This window comes from Xenopus laevis, chromosome 9_10S (genome assembly GCF_017654675.1).
Source record: "Xenopus laevis strain J_2021 chromosome 9_10S, Xenopus_laevis_v10.1, whole genome shotgun sequence".
In the NCBI taxonomy this organism is placed as follows: domain Eukaryota; kingdom Metazoa; phylum Chordata; class Amphibia; order Anura; family Pipidae; genus Xenopus; species Xenopus laevis.
The window spans coordinates 108981923-108994392 of record NC_054388.1 but is presented as its reverse complement, the minus strand read 5'-3'; the positions used below and the strand labels follow the sequence as shown (position 1 = coordinate 108994392).

Below are 12470 nucleotides of genomic sequence, written 5' to 3'. Positions count from 1 at the left end.
GACAATGTGGTCTGAGTGTTTTCCCACTTATTATCTCTATGTCTTTTTGTCCCTGCCTGACCATGGGAAAGAGAACAGCAAGTATATTGTGCCTCATGCAGAACCACTGTCGGTGGACTTACTCTTGCAAGGAAAGATCCTAAAGAAAATGGCCACCTACTTACACTAAAATGGATTAATGTGTCTCCGTTCTGCTCAGACTAACTTTGGCACAAAGAAGCCTTGCACCCCATAGACAATCCATTGTGTAAGAAGCCCACAGATGACCTCTGAAGGTGAGCAAAGAACATTGGGTTTCAGGCTATCATTAGCCCAGAGAGAGAAGTGTATAAATGGAGGAGAGCGAAGACTTGCCAGACCTGACAGAACAGACCAGCAACCTCCCATCTCTGAGCGAAGAGGAACCAGGAACACCCAATGAGTCGTTATGTACAAAAAAAGGTCCAGTTTATAATCTCCAAGTTAATATCAAGTTACCGTAAATGCAAAAATAAGCTTTAGATTCATGTACAGCTCGGGACAAAAGTAATACATAAATATATAGATATACAGTGGCGAGAGGCGTTTATAAACATGGAGAGAGGGAATGCATTAAAGATGGCTGCCCGAACCGGGTTAAATATGTCTGCCGTCGTCAGTTATTGAAACATATCTAAATAACACCGTGGAGCATATGATCCAGTGGTTCCCCCTGCAGCTACTGTACTTGTACTACCCTGTCCCTCTTCTCACTTTATCTACTCCTCCTCTAATTTCACCGTGCATTCGCCTCCTAGTGGTCCTGTACATTCCTTAAGTTCTCCTTAATATTAAATTTCACCCCATCACTTTTATTGGGAAAATGTCCATGGATTCTCTTTGCAGCCCTCAGCATAGGAACTGAAAGGCCTCTGTACTGGATGACCCATATGCTCTACGGCACGGTGTTGCAGCTCCAGCTGGCAGTTTTGTGGCTGTCAGCTGCCAAGTACAGTAGTCTCCCACTATGGCTGCTGGAACTCACATCAAGGCTCACCTACACAGCCACGTGATTGAGTCTCCACACAACATAAGCCGTCTTTCTTCTATCATGTATCCCCCAAAACAGTGGTATGATCCAGTCCGCCCCCCCTTAAACTCCCATAGTCATTTCCAGTTAACTTTTGTAGAAGCCCCTCCCCGACACATCCAAGGGGCGGAGTCAGCAGCATCTCTTGACGTGCGGTTTCTTTTTCGTCTTGGTGATGCTGACAACCTCGCTGGGATTCAGCCTGGCCTGGTTGTCTCTCTTCATGCGCAGGACCATACGGGTCGCAGAAAGGAACATCTGAAGAAACATTTATATTTATTATTATATTATAATAAACCAACGTAGGTTAATAGTGTGAGTAGATGTGCACTAGAGGATAAGTAAACCTTAAAAATAAGTGCATGATAAAATTAATGAGGGGCTATTCTAAGCACTTTTGTCATTTACATTCATTATTTATTTTGTTTTTATTCCAAGATATTAAGGGATACATGTGCTGTTAATATGAATGAATTTTGTTACAACAGCACCACCTGCTGGTCAGTTTCCCACCAGTCTGACCACCAAGTAGTCAAGGAAGTTGTCAGGAGAAAGAAAGAGGCTGCTCTGATGTTCTTCTGTTTAGCAATAAAATTAGAAACCTTTCTCACATCTTTCCTAAGCAGAAGAACATCAGAGCAGCCTCTTTCTTTCTCCTGACAACTTCCTTGACTACTTGGTGGTCAGACTGGTGGGAAACTGACCAGCAGGTGGAGCTGCTGGAACAAAATTCATTCATATTAACAGTACATGTATCCCTTAATATCTTGGTATAAATAGAAAATAAATAATAAATGTACATTACAATATCTCTTAGAATAGTCCCCTGATCAATTTTACACTTATTTTAAAGGTTTACTTATCCTTTAAAAACAAATATGGACTTTACTAGTAGTACAGAAACACTTCCATTAGTTATAAGAACAACTGAGCATTACTAGAAATGTGTAGCAGGCTATAGAAGCCTATTCTTAGCAACTATCCAGTGGATCTTCCTTTATATATGGATTTTTGTTATATTAGCCTGTTTTGAAATATAAAATGTGATCCCCAGCAACCAAATAATGTTCCCCTGTGAGGCGACATTATCATTGTTATTTGAGTTTTATATGCTCCATTTGTCTTCCATTCTGACTTATAAACTGCTGCCCTGTTGCTAGGGAAAGTGAGCCCTGGCAACCAGTAGCCATTTAAATTCCAAACTGGAGAAGTGCATTTCTAGGTTTTTTTCCCCCCAAACTCATATCTTTCATTGACACAATCTATACTCAGTTGTGATTTATTCTACATTCCTTTCATTTGCCTTATTGGTTCCTGTTCTTTCCCCCCCCCCCCTCTCTCTCCCTTTTATGTCCTTTTCTTTAAAGGGGTTGTTCACCTTTGAGTAGAGAGTGATATTCTGAGACAATTTGCAATTGGTTTTCATTTTTTTATTATTTTTGGTTGAGTTATTTAGCTTTTTATTCATCAGCTCTTCAATTTGCATTATAAACATGCATCTGGTTGCTAGGGTCCGAATTCCCCTAGCAACCATGGGCTGATTTGAATAAGAAACTGGAATATGAATAGGAGAGGGACGGAATAGAAAGATGAGGCATAAAAAGTAGCAATAACAATACATGTGTAGCCTTACAGAGCATTTGTTTTTTAGATGGGGTCAGTGACCCCCCCATTGAAAGCTGTAAAAAAAACTATAACAAAATAAATAATGAAAACCAATTGAAAATATGCTTACAACTGGTCATTCTATAACATACTAAAATTGAACTTAAAAGTGATCACCCCTTTAATATCCTGCAGCCCTCTCCTATGTTTTCTCACCTGTTTTGCATTGCTGGTTCCCCACCGAACCACTTTTATAGTATTTTAGTAATTTTTCTCCTGCCAAGAGTCTTATGTATGTCCATTTTATTTGTCAAGCTCCACCTTTATTCATTGAGAATTTAAACAAACACACACATATCTTGAGCACAAATGGACACCAGGTGACGCCATAATCAAAGTCATGTTTTGTACATGTCAGCGGCAAGCCAGTTTCATTGGCTGACAGTTTTACTTTCGTGCCAGTGTCATTTTCTGCATATGCAACTTTCCCATAAAGAACCATTACACAATTAGTAACTGCAACTGCAATTAAACGGTCGGTTTGTCTTGTTCTCTTCTCTGAGTCTGACTCTAAAAACAATGCAGTAGAAGTCTGTTCTCCTACAGGTCAGTTAATCAGCTGGTTTCAGTAGTCAGAAGCAGCAGTGCAGATAACCACCACCAGAGCAACCACCAAAAGAAAATAGAATAAGGAAAGCAGCAGTTTTAGTGTGTCTATAACGGCAGTTTTGATGCGTCTATAACGGCAGTTTGGATGCGTCTATAACGGCAGTTTGGATGCGTCTATAACGGCAGTTTGGATGCGTCTATAACGGCAGTTTTGGTGTGTCTGTAACAGCCGTTTTGGCCATTCTCATAGAAATGGTTCATGCCAGGAATAAAATTAGAACCCTTTTTACATCTTTCCTAAGCAGAAGAACACCAGAGCAGCCTCTTTCTTTCTCCTGACAACTTCCTTGACTACTTGGTGGTCAGACTGGTGGGAAACTGACCAGCAGGTGGCGCTGTTGTAACAAAATTCATTCATATTAACAGCACATGTATCCCTTAATATCTTGGAATCAAAACAAAATTAATAATGAATGTAAATGACAAGTGCTTAGAATAGCCCCCTCATCAATTTTACATTCACTTATTTTAAAGGTTTACTTATCCTTTAAAGGGCCAGTGGGATTTAAATGTTCCTCGACAGTGACATGCCTGTTATTTGACTCCATTATCTATGACAAGTTCTTTTCTTTCCCAGCTGCAGCTCAAAGGACTCGCCTACAAATGCATCATGTTTGATTGTCTCCCATTGTGAGATCAGACATGTTTATTCTGCTCTACAAACAACTCCCCACCCATTTGGCTCCGCCCAGTCCAAAGAAAGCCAAACTAATACATAATAAAGGCCAACTTTACCTGCATTCTTTTCTATATTTTCCTTTTTTCTATGAGAGACAAGATGCCTTCCCCAGCAATAAAGTAAATTGCCAATGGATAAATTAGGGATGCAACAAATCCACTTGTTTGGATTTGGCCAAACCCCCGAATCCTTCGCGAAAGATTCGGCCGAAATACTGAACTGAATCCGAACCCTAATTTGCATATGCAAATTTGGGGTGAGAAGGGAAAACAATTTTCTACTTCCTTGTTTTGTGACAAAAAGTCACGCAATTTCCCTCCCTGACCCTAATTTACAAATGCAAATTAGGATTCGGGTCGGCTGGGCAGAAGGATTCAGCCGGGCAGAAGGATGCTGAAAAAGGCCGAATCCCGAATTCGGTGCATTCCTAGGATAAACGCATGCTTCACCAGAACAAATCTCTGCCGTTTCCTCAGTCGAATCAAATCAGCGTCGGACTAGGGTGCAGTATAGGGGGCGTGTCTATAACTAAGTATATACCACTGGTGCGCATGTGACATTACAATGGCAGCTCCACATGCTTAGATTTCACTATAAAATGTGTATTGAATTGATATCATACTTTGTGGACAAGACCCCCCCCCTCCAATCCCACACCGATCTCATACCAATCCCACACCAATCTCATACCAATACCATACAAATCTCATAACAATCCCATACCAACCTCACACCAATCTCATACCAATCCCACACCAATCTCAAAACAGCAGTCACATCTCTGTCACACACCAATCCAATACCAATCTCATACCAACCCCACACCAAACTCATACCAACCCCACACCAATCTCATAACAATCCCACACCAGTCACACACCAATCTCATACCAATTCCATACCAATCTCATAACAATCCCATACCAACCCCACACCAATCTCATACCAATTCCACACCAATCTCACACCAGTCACACACCAATCTCATACCAATTTCATACCAATCCCACACCAATCTCAAACCTCCCATACCAATCCCAAACCAATCTCATAACAATCCGATACCAATCCCACACCAATCTCAAAACAGCAGTCACATCCCTGGGTACTTACAGATGCCAGAGTGGGGTGTGGGAGGTTCCTCCCCGGCTGACTGGCCAATCGCAGGGCAGAGTACTATATGCAGACAAGGAGGGGATGACTCCCCAGATGTTGCTAAAGTGACTCCATTACAATTAGCTGGGCTAGAGTTTATGTATGGGAATGTGAATAAATACATAACAACCTACACACACGTTACACTCACCTCCTCCACGTTGCGGTTCTCTTTTGCGCTCGTCTCAAACAATCTGACACCCATCTGATCAGCGAATCTCTTGGCATCGGCGGATTCCACGTGTTTCCGGGAAGGATCGTCATCTTTGTTACCGACTGAGAAAAAAACCACAGAGGGCTGTCAGGGACCATGGGAAATGACCAATATTGGGCAGGTTGTGACGTGTCGGGGGGGGGGGGGGCAGTAAGGTGGCCACAAATGGGTCAGTTGTTTTATTTGATTTACTGATTGAAAATGAGTTGGAACCTGAACTTCATGCAGGGGATCACTGGCCAACCAGCATCCTTAAAGGAGAAGGAAAGCTACGGAGGCATTTTATTGCCAATAGATTAGCTGTAATAGTGCAAGCTAGAATGCTATATTTATTCTGTAGAATGTTTTACCATACCTGAGTAAACAGCTCTAGAAACTCTCTGTTTGTTTAGAATAGGAACTGTAGTATTAATGTGGTATGACATCACTTCCTGCCTGAGTCTCTCTCTGCTCTGGGCTCAGATTAAAGTAGAGAAGGGAGGGGTGGGGGAGAGGAGCAAACTGAGCATGCTCTTGCCCAGGGCAATGAGGTTTAAGCCGAAGGCAGGAAGTCTGATACAGAAGCCCATGAGTACACAATAGAAGGAAAGAAATGCTGTGTTTCTTGTGACAGAGGACTCAGAGCAACATTAATTTGGGGGTTTACTGGTGTATTTATAGAGACCTTTCTGATAAGGCTTACTTAGTTTTAACCTTTCCTTCTCCTTTAAACTATCACAACTCGGATTATGCCCATGTGTGTGTCCATATTGGCCAATATCCAACCAATTAGTCTGAAGGAAGGTCTGTGAGTGGCCAATGTTAGAGTTTGTCAGGCAAAGGGCACATATGTAGCCTGGCCAGTTAGTCGCATGTTTCTTACCCAGTACAGTGCAGACAGAGTCGCAATTCTGAGTGATCTCATGCAGCCAGCGCTTCACATTCACAAACGATTCTGGACTGGTGACATCATACACCACAATAACACCGTGAGTGTTCCTGTAATACCTGTGGGAGGGTGAGATACAGATGGTCAGTGTTCCTATAGCAACAACCCCCTAATACCCTGTGTTCTACTCCCATTCCATGTGCATGCACTTAATTCACTTATCACTGACCCCTCAACCATATACAGCAATGCCCCATCACCTGTTCCCCACACAAACATTGCCTCCACAACCCCCCACATACAAGCAATGTCTCCTTACCTTCTCCATAATCAACCTGTACCCCATACACACAATGCAGCAGTATCCATCTTTACTCTGTTCAATTCTCCATTTGCCCTCTATTCAAGCAATGCCCCAGGACTCACCTGCCCTCCATACAAGCAATGTCCCAGGACTCACCTGCCCTCCATACAATACCCCGATCTGTCGATCCCCCTAATCTCTCTCCACTGCAGAGACTACTCCCTCAAGGTGACAACCATTCAACCATGCTCCTTCCCCATGGCACTCTCATGCAAAGTGTTGAACCGCACACACACACACACACTCTCTCTCACGTGGAGGTGATTGTCCTGAATCTCTCCTGCCCGGCCGTGTCCCAGATCTGCAGCTTCACTCGTTCTCCATCCAGAACCAGAGTGCGGATCTTGAAGTCGACCCCGATGGTTGTGATGTAACTTCCTGCAGAAAACAGAGAATACAGCGAGAGTAAAGTAGTAGTAAGAAGCACCGGAGTCACCAATATCAGAGTGTGTCCCAAGTGGGAGGAGTTGAAAGAACATTCTCAGTGGTGAAGTATTTAAAGGGATTTTGTCATGATTTTTAGGATGTTTTTATTTCTAAATGTAGGGATGCACCAAATCCACTATTTTGGATTCGGCCGAAACCCCAAATCCTTCTTGAAAGATTCGGCCAAATACCGAACCAAATCTGAATCCTAATTTGTATATGCAAATTAGGGTGGGAAGGGGAAAACATTTTTTACTTCCCTGTTTTGTGACAGTTATGAGATTTCCCTCCCCACCCCTAATTTGCATAAATTAGGATTTGGCCAGGCAGAAGGATTCGGCCGAATCTGAATCCTGCTGAAAAAGGCCCAATCCTAGCTGAATCCCGAACCGAATCCTGGATTTGGTCATTTTGCCTGGTCATGTGATTTCAGAAAGAGCCAGCACTTTAGGATGGAAATGTTTCAGGCAGGCTGTTGTTTCTCCTACTCAATGTAACTGAATGTGTCTCAGTGGGACCTGGATTTTACTATTGAGTGCTGGTCTTAGATCTACCAGGCAGCTGTTATCTTGTGTTAGGGAGCTGGTATCTGGTTACCTTCCCATTGTTCTGATGTTAGGCTGCTGGGGGGGAGGGAGATATCACTCCTACTTGCAGTACAGCAGTAAAGAATGAATGAAGTTTATGAGAGCACTAGTCACATGACTGGGGGCACCTGGGAAACTGACACTATGTCTAGCCCCATGTCAGATTTCAAAATGAATTATGAAAAAATCTGTTTGCTCTTTTGAGAAATGGATTTCAGTGCAGAATTCTGCTGGAACAGCACTATTAACTGATGCGTTTTGAATTTTATTTTCCCACGACAGTATCCCTTTAAGGGGGACAGGAGCACCCACTGTAGGCAGATTAGGGGCCTCAGAATTCTCTAAGTATAATAGCCTGGAAGTGAAGGGGTATGTCTGAGGGGGAGGGCTTGGTGGATTGCAGAGGTGAAGGAGCTAAGTGGGTGGACAGTCAGGTAAACTGCAAAGTAACAGGTCCAACTGTCATATCTTTCATGACCGCCCAATCTCCAGGCTGCTGAGCTTACACCTGTCTGAGGCTCCAAATCTGTCTGCAAAGGACCCTGCTGACCCCCTCACATTCTCCTCCAGCACTGAGGGTGCTCCACTGGACACATCTACTCCTCAGCCTTTCCATTCGGTGATCCGCTTACCAGAGAAGGAGTTATCGGAGAATCTCAGCAGGAGGCTGCTTTTTCCAACACCTAAATGAAGAGAAGAAGACACACGTGGTGTAAGAGTGGGCAAGGAACGTTATGGGCTGGTGGAAAAAGTCTGTACTGTTCAGTACTCACCAGAGTCTCCAATAAGAAGCAGTTTAAAGAGATGGTCGTAGTCCTTAGCGGCCATGTTACACCTCAAGTGTCTGGATGCTGCACTTCCTTGTGTCCTTGCAGTCTCCTTTCTGCACTATCCCAATTCCAAATGTCACTTTTTGTGTCTGTTACACTCCTACTCGTGACCCTTATCCATGTCACCACTCATGGGACTTATTTGTGTTTCTCTTCCAACCTGTGCGTTACACTTCACTCCTCCAACCTGTGTGTTACAGTTCACTCCTCCAACCTGTGTGTTACAGTTCACTCCTCCAACCTGTGCGTTACACTTCACTCCTCCAACCTGTGTGTTACAGTTCACTCTGTCACTCTTGTGCCCTCTGTATGTACAATTGTGACTCCAACTTGTGCCGACATCACATTCTCTTGTGCATATTCAGTATCTCCTGTGCGTGTGTATATAGATATATATATATCCCCCGGGTCCTGTACTCGAGCCTAACTGTCTCTCCTAGTTCTATATAAGTCACTCTCTCCTCAGCGTTCCTCTTCTTCCTCCTCCAGTGCTGGACTGCGTGTCCCTCTCGTCACTGGGTTTTCCTCTTGGATTGTTGTTCCAGGAGGAAGGAAGTCAGCAGAAAATCAGCAGCCAGATTCCTCTGGAGAGAGAGGGAGAAGGGAGGAGGGTTCACTAGTGAAAGCGAAAAAGCACTCAACTGGCTTCTCACCATTTACACCTGCTGCTGCTCAACATCCACACTCAACTTTATCTACTCTCTCCTGACCCCCTCCCCTCTACTCTCTCATGTCCCCCTCTACACTCACTCTACTCTCTCCTGCCCCCATTCACCTCTACTCTCTCCTGTTCTCCTCAACTCCACTCTCTCCTGCCCCCCTCATCTTGACGCTCTCCTGTTCCACTCAACTCTACTCTCTCCTGTCCCCTCATATCTACTCTTACTCTACACTCTCCTGTCCCCCTCACCTCACCTCTACTCTCACTCTACTCTCTCCTGTCCCCCTCACCTCTACTCTCACTCTATTCTCTCCTGTCCCCCTCACCTCTACTCTCACTCTACTCTCTCCTGTTCTCCTCAACTCCACTCTCTCCTGCCCCCCTCATCTTGACGCTCTCCTGTTCCACTCAACTCTACTCTCTCCTGTCCCCTCATATCTACTCTTACTCTACACTCTCCTGTCCCCCTCACCTCTACTCTCACTCTACTCTCTCCTGTCCCCCTCACCTCTACTCTCACTCTATTCTCTCCTGTCCCCCTCACCTCTACTCTCACTCTACTCTCTCCTGTCCCCCTCACCTCTACTCTCACTCTACTCTCTCCTGTCCCCCTCACCTCTACTCTCACTCTACTCTCTCCTGTTCCACTCAACTCTACTCTCACCTGCCCCTCACCTTTACTCTCTCCCGCCTCCCTCACCTTTACTCTCTCCTGCCTCCCTCACCTCTACTCTCACTCTCCTGTACCCCTCACCTCTACTCTCTACTGTTCCACTGAACTCTGCTCTCACCTCTACTCCCTCACCTTTACTCTCTCCCGCCTCCCTCACCTTTACTCTCACTCAACTGGCTTCTCACCATTTACACCTGCTGCTGCTCAACATCCACACTCACCTTTATCTACTCTCTCCTGACCCCCTCCCCTCTACTCTCACTCTACTCTCTCCTGTTCTCCTCAACTCCACTCTCTCCTGCCCCCTCACCTCTACTCTCTCCTGTTCCACTGAACTCTGCTCTTACCCGTCTCCCTCTATTGTTTCCTGTTCCACTCAAATCTACTCTCAAACTACCTACTGACCTCAGTTGCAGATTCTCCCCGAGCATATAAAGATCATACATGGGCAGATTCTGCTGTGTGAAATGACCGATTTTAAATTGCCTACTTATTGTTACACCGACAGGAGCGCAAATGATCGTATTGTTCAGACAAAACCGTCCCAACAGCCGATCAGACAGGTTTCAAAATTTTTGTCATGAAACAACAAAATTGGTCAGTGGATGGGCGGTCAGATAAATCCTCGTTAAATGATTGTTCACTGCGTGTGCCTTTTGCAAATGTAATCAAAGGGACAGACAGCTGACAGTTAGTGTAGATCTTGCAGCCTGTACGACCAGAGTCTTGTACCATATTGTTTAAGCGGAGGGGTGAATCAACAGTTAAACCTTTTTTAGCCGACAAAATCTGTCTATGTAGGGCCTGTTTTACATGTTACAGTCTCTCACCCTCTCCAGCTCCCCTCACTCGTTTACCCATCTGTGCAGTATAAGTCCATTAATAGTCCAGTATTAGTCCAGTATTAGTCCATTATTAGTCATTACTAGTCCAGTATTAGTCCATAATTCTATACAAAGTCGGGAGTCCATATTATTATCAAACCAAGCCCACGGGACTCGCCCCAGTTCAAAAGGGCCATCAACTATAGAAAAATTTATATCAAAAAATGATATAAGTCCCAAAGCTTTCTTCAAGTAAAAAATATTAATTTATTGAAGTACATTTTAAAAGAATTATAGCTGGTACATACTACCTCCCATATCCCACCTTACGCGTGAACGACCCCCTACTGATAGACACACCTATGACTAAGCGCCGGAGGGTGCGAAACGCGTAAGGTGGGATATGGGAGGTAGTATGTACCAGCTATAATTCTTTTAAAATGTACTTCAATAAATTAATATTTTTTACTTGAAGAAAGCTTTGGGACTTATATCATTTTTTGATATAAATTTTTCTACAGTATTAGTCCATTACTAGTCTATTATTGCTCCTCTTTCCCATGACCCCAGGGCTTGACTTGAGGAGAACTTTGTGCAAACTGCCACTTTCCTGCCCCATTTCTCCTGTCTGCCCCACCCCCACCATTGTTTCCTCACACAGCAAACACAAGGGAGTGATGGGAGAGATTACTGCACAGAGACTGTAATTCTTACACATTTAAAACTTTAGAATGTGCCAAGTTAACAGAGGGGCCTCTGGGTCGTACTACTTCACAAGGGCTCAGCCCGAGAGACGTGGAACTGCCAGGGATTCAGCACAAGAGGCGCCAATAGAGAGTCAGAGATACAGAGTCAGAGATAGAGTCAGTACTACTGTTATACAATCATCACGGCCGCGGTGCATGCTGGGAAAGTGCCGGGAGAGTGGGCAGAAGTTCGTGTGCGCCAGTGAGTGAATGGGCTGAGGGGGCTGAGGAGTCGCTGGTGCCAGTAGTGGGGCGGGGCAGAGAAAGTGTCGGGGTACAGAGGGGGGTACAGAGGGAATATACGGGACATAGAGAGCGGGATTGTGCAGGAATAAGATGGAGGAATGTCAGACGCGGCTGGGAGGTGACTCGGGGCTAAACACACAGTTTGGGAATCACATTCAGCAGGTTCCGCAGAGCCCCGAGTATTGTACCGCCCCCCCCCCCCCCCCCCTCTGTAGGAAGAGTGGAATGAGCGGGGGCTGCGGTCTCCTCTCTCTCTAGTCCCGGCACAGTATTTGTCTCTTACCCCTGGGAGCGTCTCTCTCTCTCGGTCCCTCCTCTTCTCTCCGCTGCTGTTGCCCCGATGTCCCCTCCCGAGAGGGTCTGGCTGCGGTCACTCTCCCTCCTCCCCTTCCCCCGGCCCAGATAATCCGCTCACTGCGGGGAGAGAGGGCGGGAGCTCGGAACGCCCCGCGGCTCAACAGCGTCACCGATCATGTGTCTCCCGGGCCCACTACTGATCCTCTGGGGCCCCATCAGCGCCCTGTGCTGGAGATACGTGATGATAAACTGACACTTACTGCTCCCCATCCCTTTCCTCAACTGACACTTCACCCCATCCCTTTCCTAAACTGGCACTTACTTCACCCCATCCCTTTCCTCAACTGGCATTTACTTCACCCCATTCCTGCCCTAAACTGGCACTTACTTTGCCCCATCCCTTTCCTCAACTGACACTTACTTCACCCCATCCCTTTCCTAAACTGACACTTACTTCGCCCCATCCCTTTCCTAAACTGGCACTTACTTCCCCCATCCCTTTCCTAAACTGGCACTTACTTCCCCCATCCCTTTCCTAAACTGGCACTTACTTCACCCCATCCCTTTCCTCAACTGGC

At 45.2% G+C, this 12470-nt stretch overlaps 1 protein-coding gene across 2 annotated transcripts; it reads right to left on the bottom strand.

Moving 5' to 3' along the window:
- Positions 1 to 430: 430 nt before the first annotated feature.
- Positions 431 to 12097, bottom strand: LOC108703273 (ras-related protein Rab-35). Of its 2 annotated transcripts, none has more exons than XM_018239386.2 (7): positions 11879 to 12097; positions 8389 to 9029; positions 8248 to 8298; positions 6857 to 6980; positions 6233 to 6357; positions 5308 to 5432; positions 431 to 1306 (listed from the first exon to the last, which is right to left on the bottom strand). In XM_018239386.2, exons 2-7 carry the CDS (start codon positions 8441 to 8443, stop codon positions 1181 to 1183), a joined length of 606 nt encoding a protein of 201 aa, XP_018094875.1. In that variant the 5' UTR covers positions 8444 to 9029; positions 11879 to 12097; the 3' UTR covers positions 431 to 1180. The 2 variants fall into 2 exon arrangements, with proteins under 2 accessions (XP_018094875.1, XP_041434301.1); XM_041578367.1 differs by lacking the exon at positions 11879 to 12097 and adding an exon at positions 10185 to 10209.
- Between the last annotated feature and the right edge of the window lie 373 nt (positions 12098 to 12470).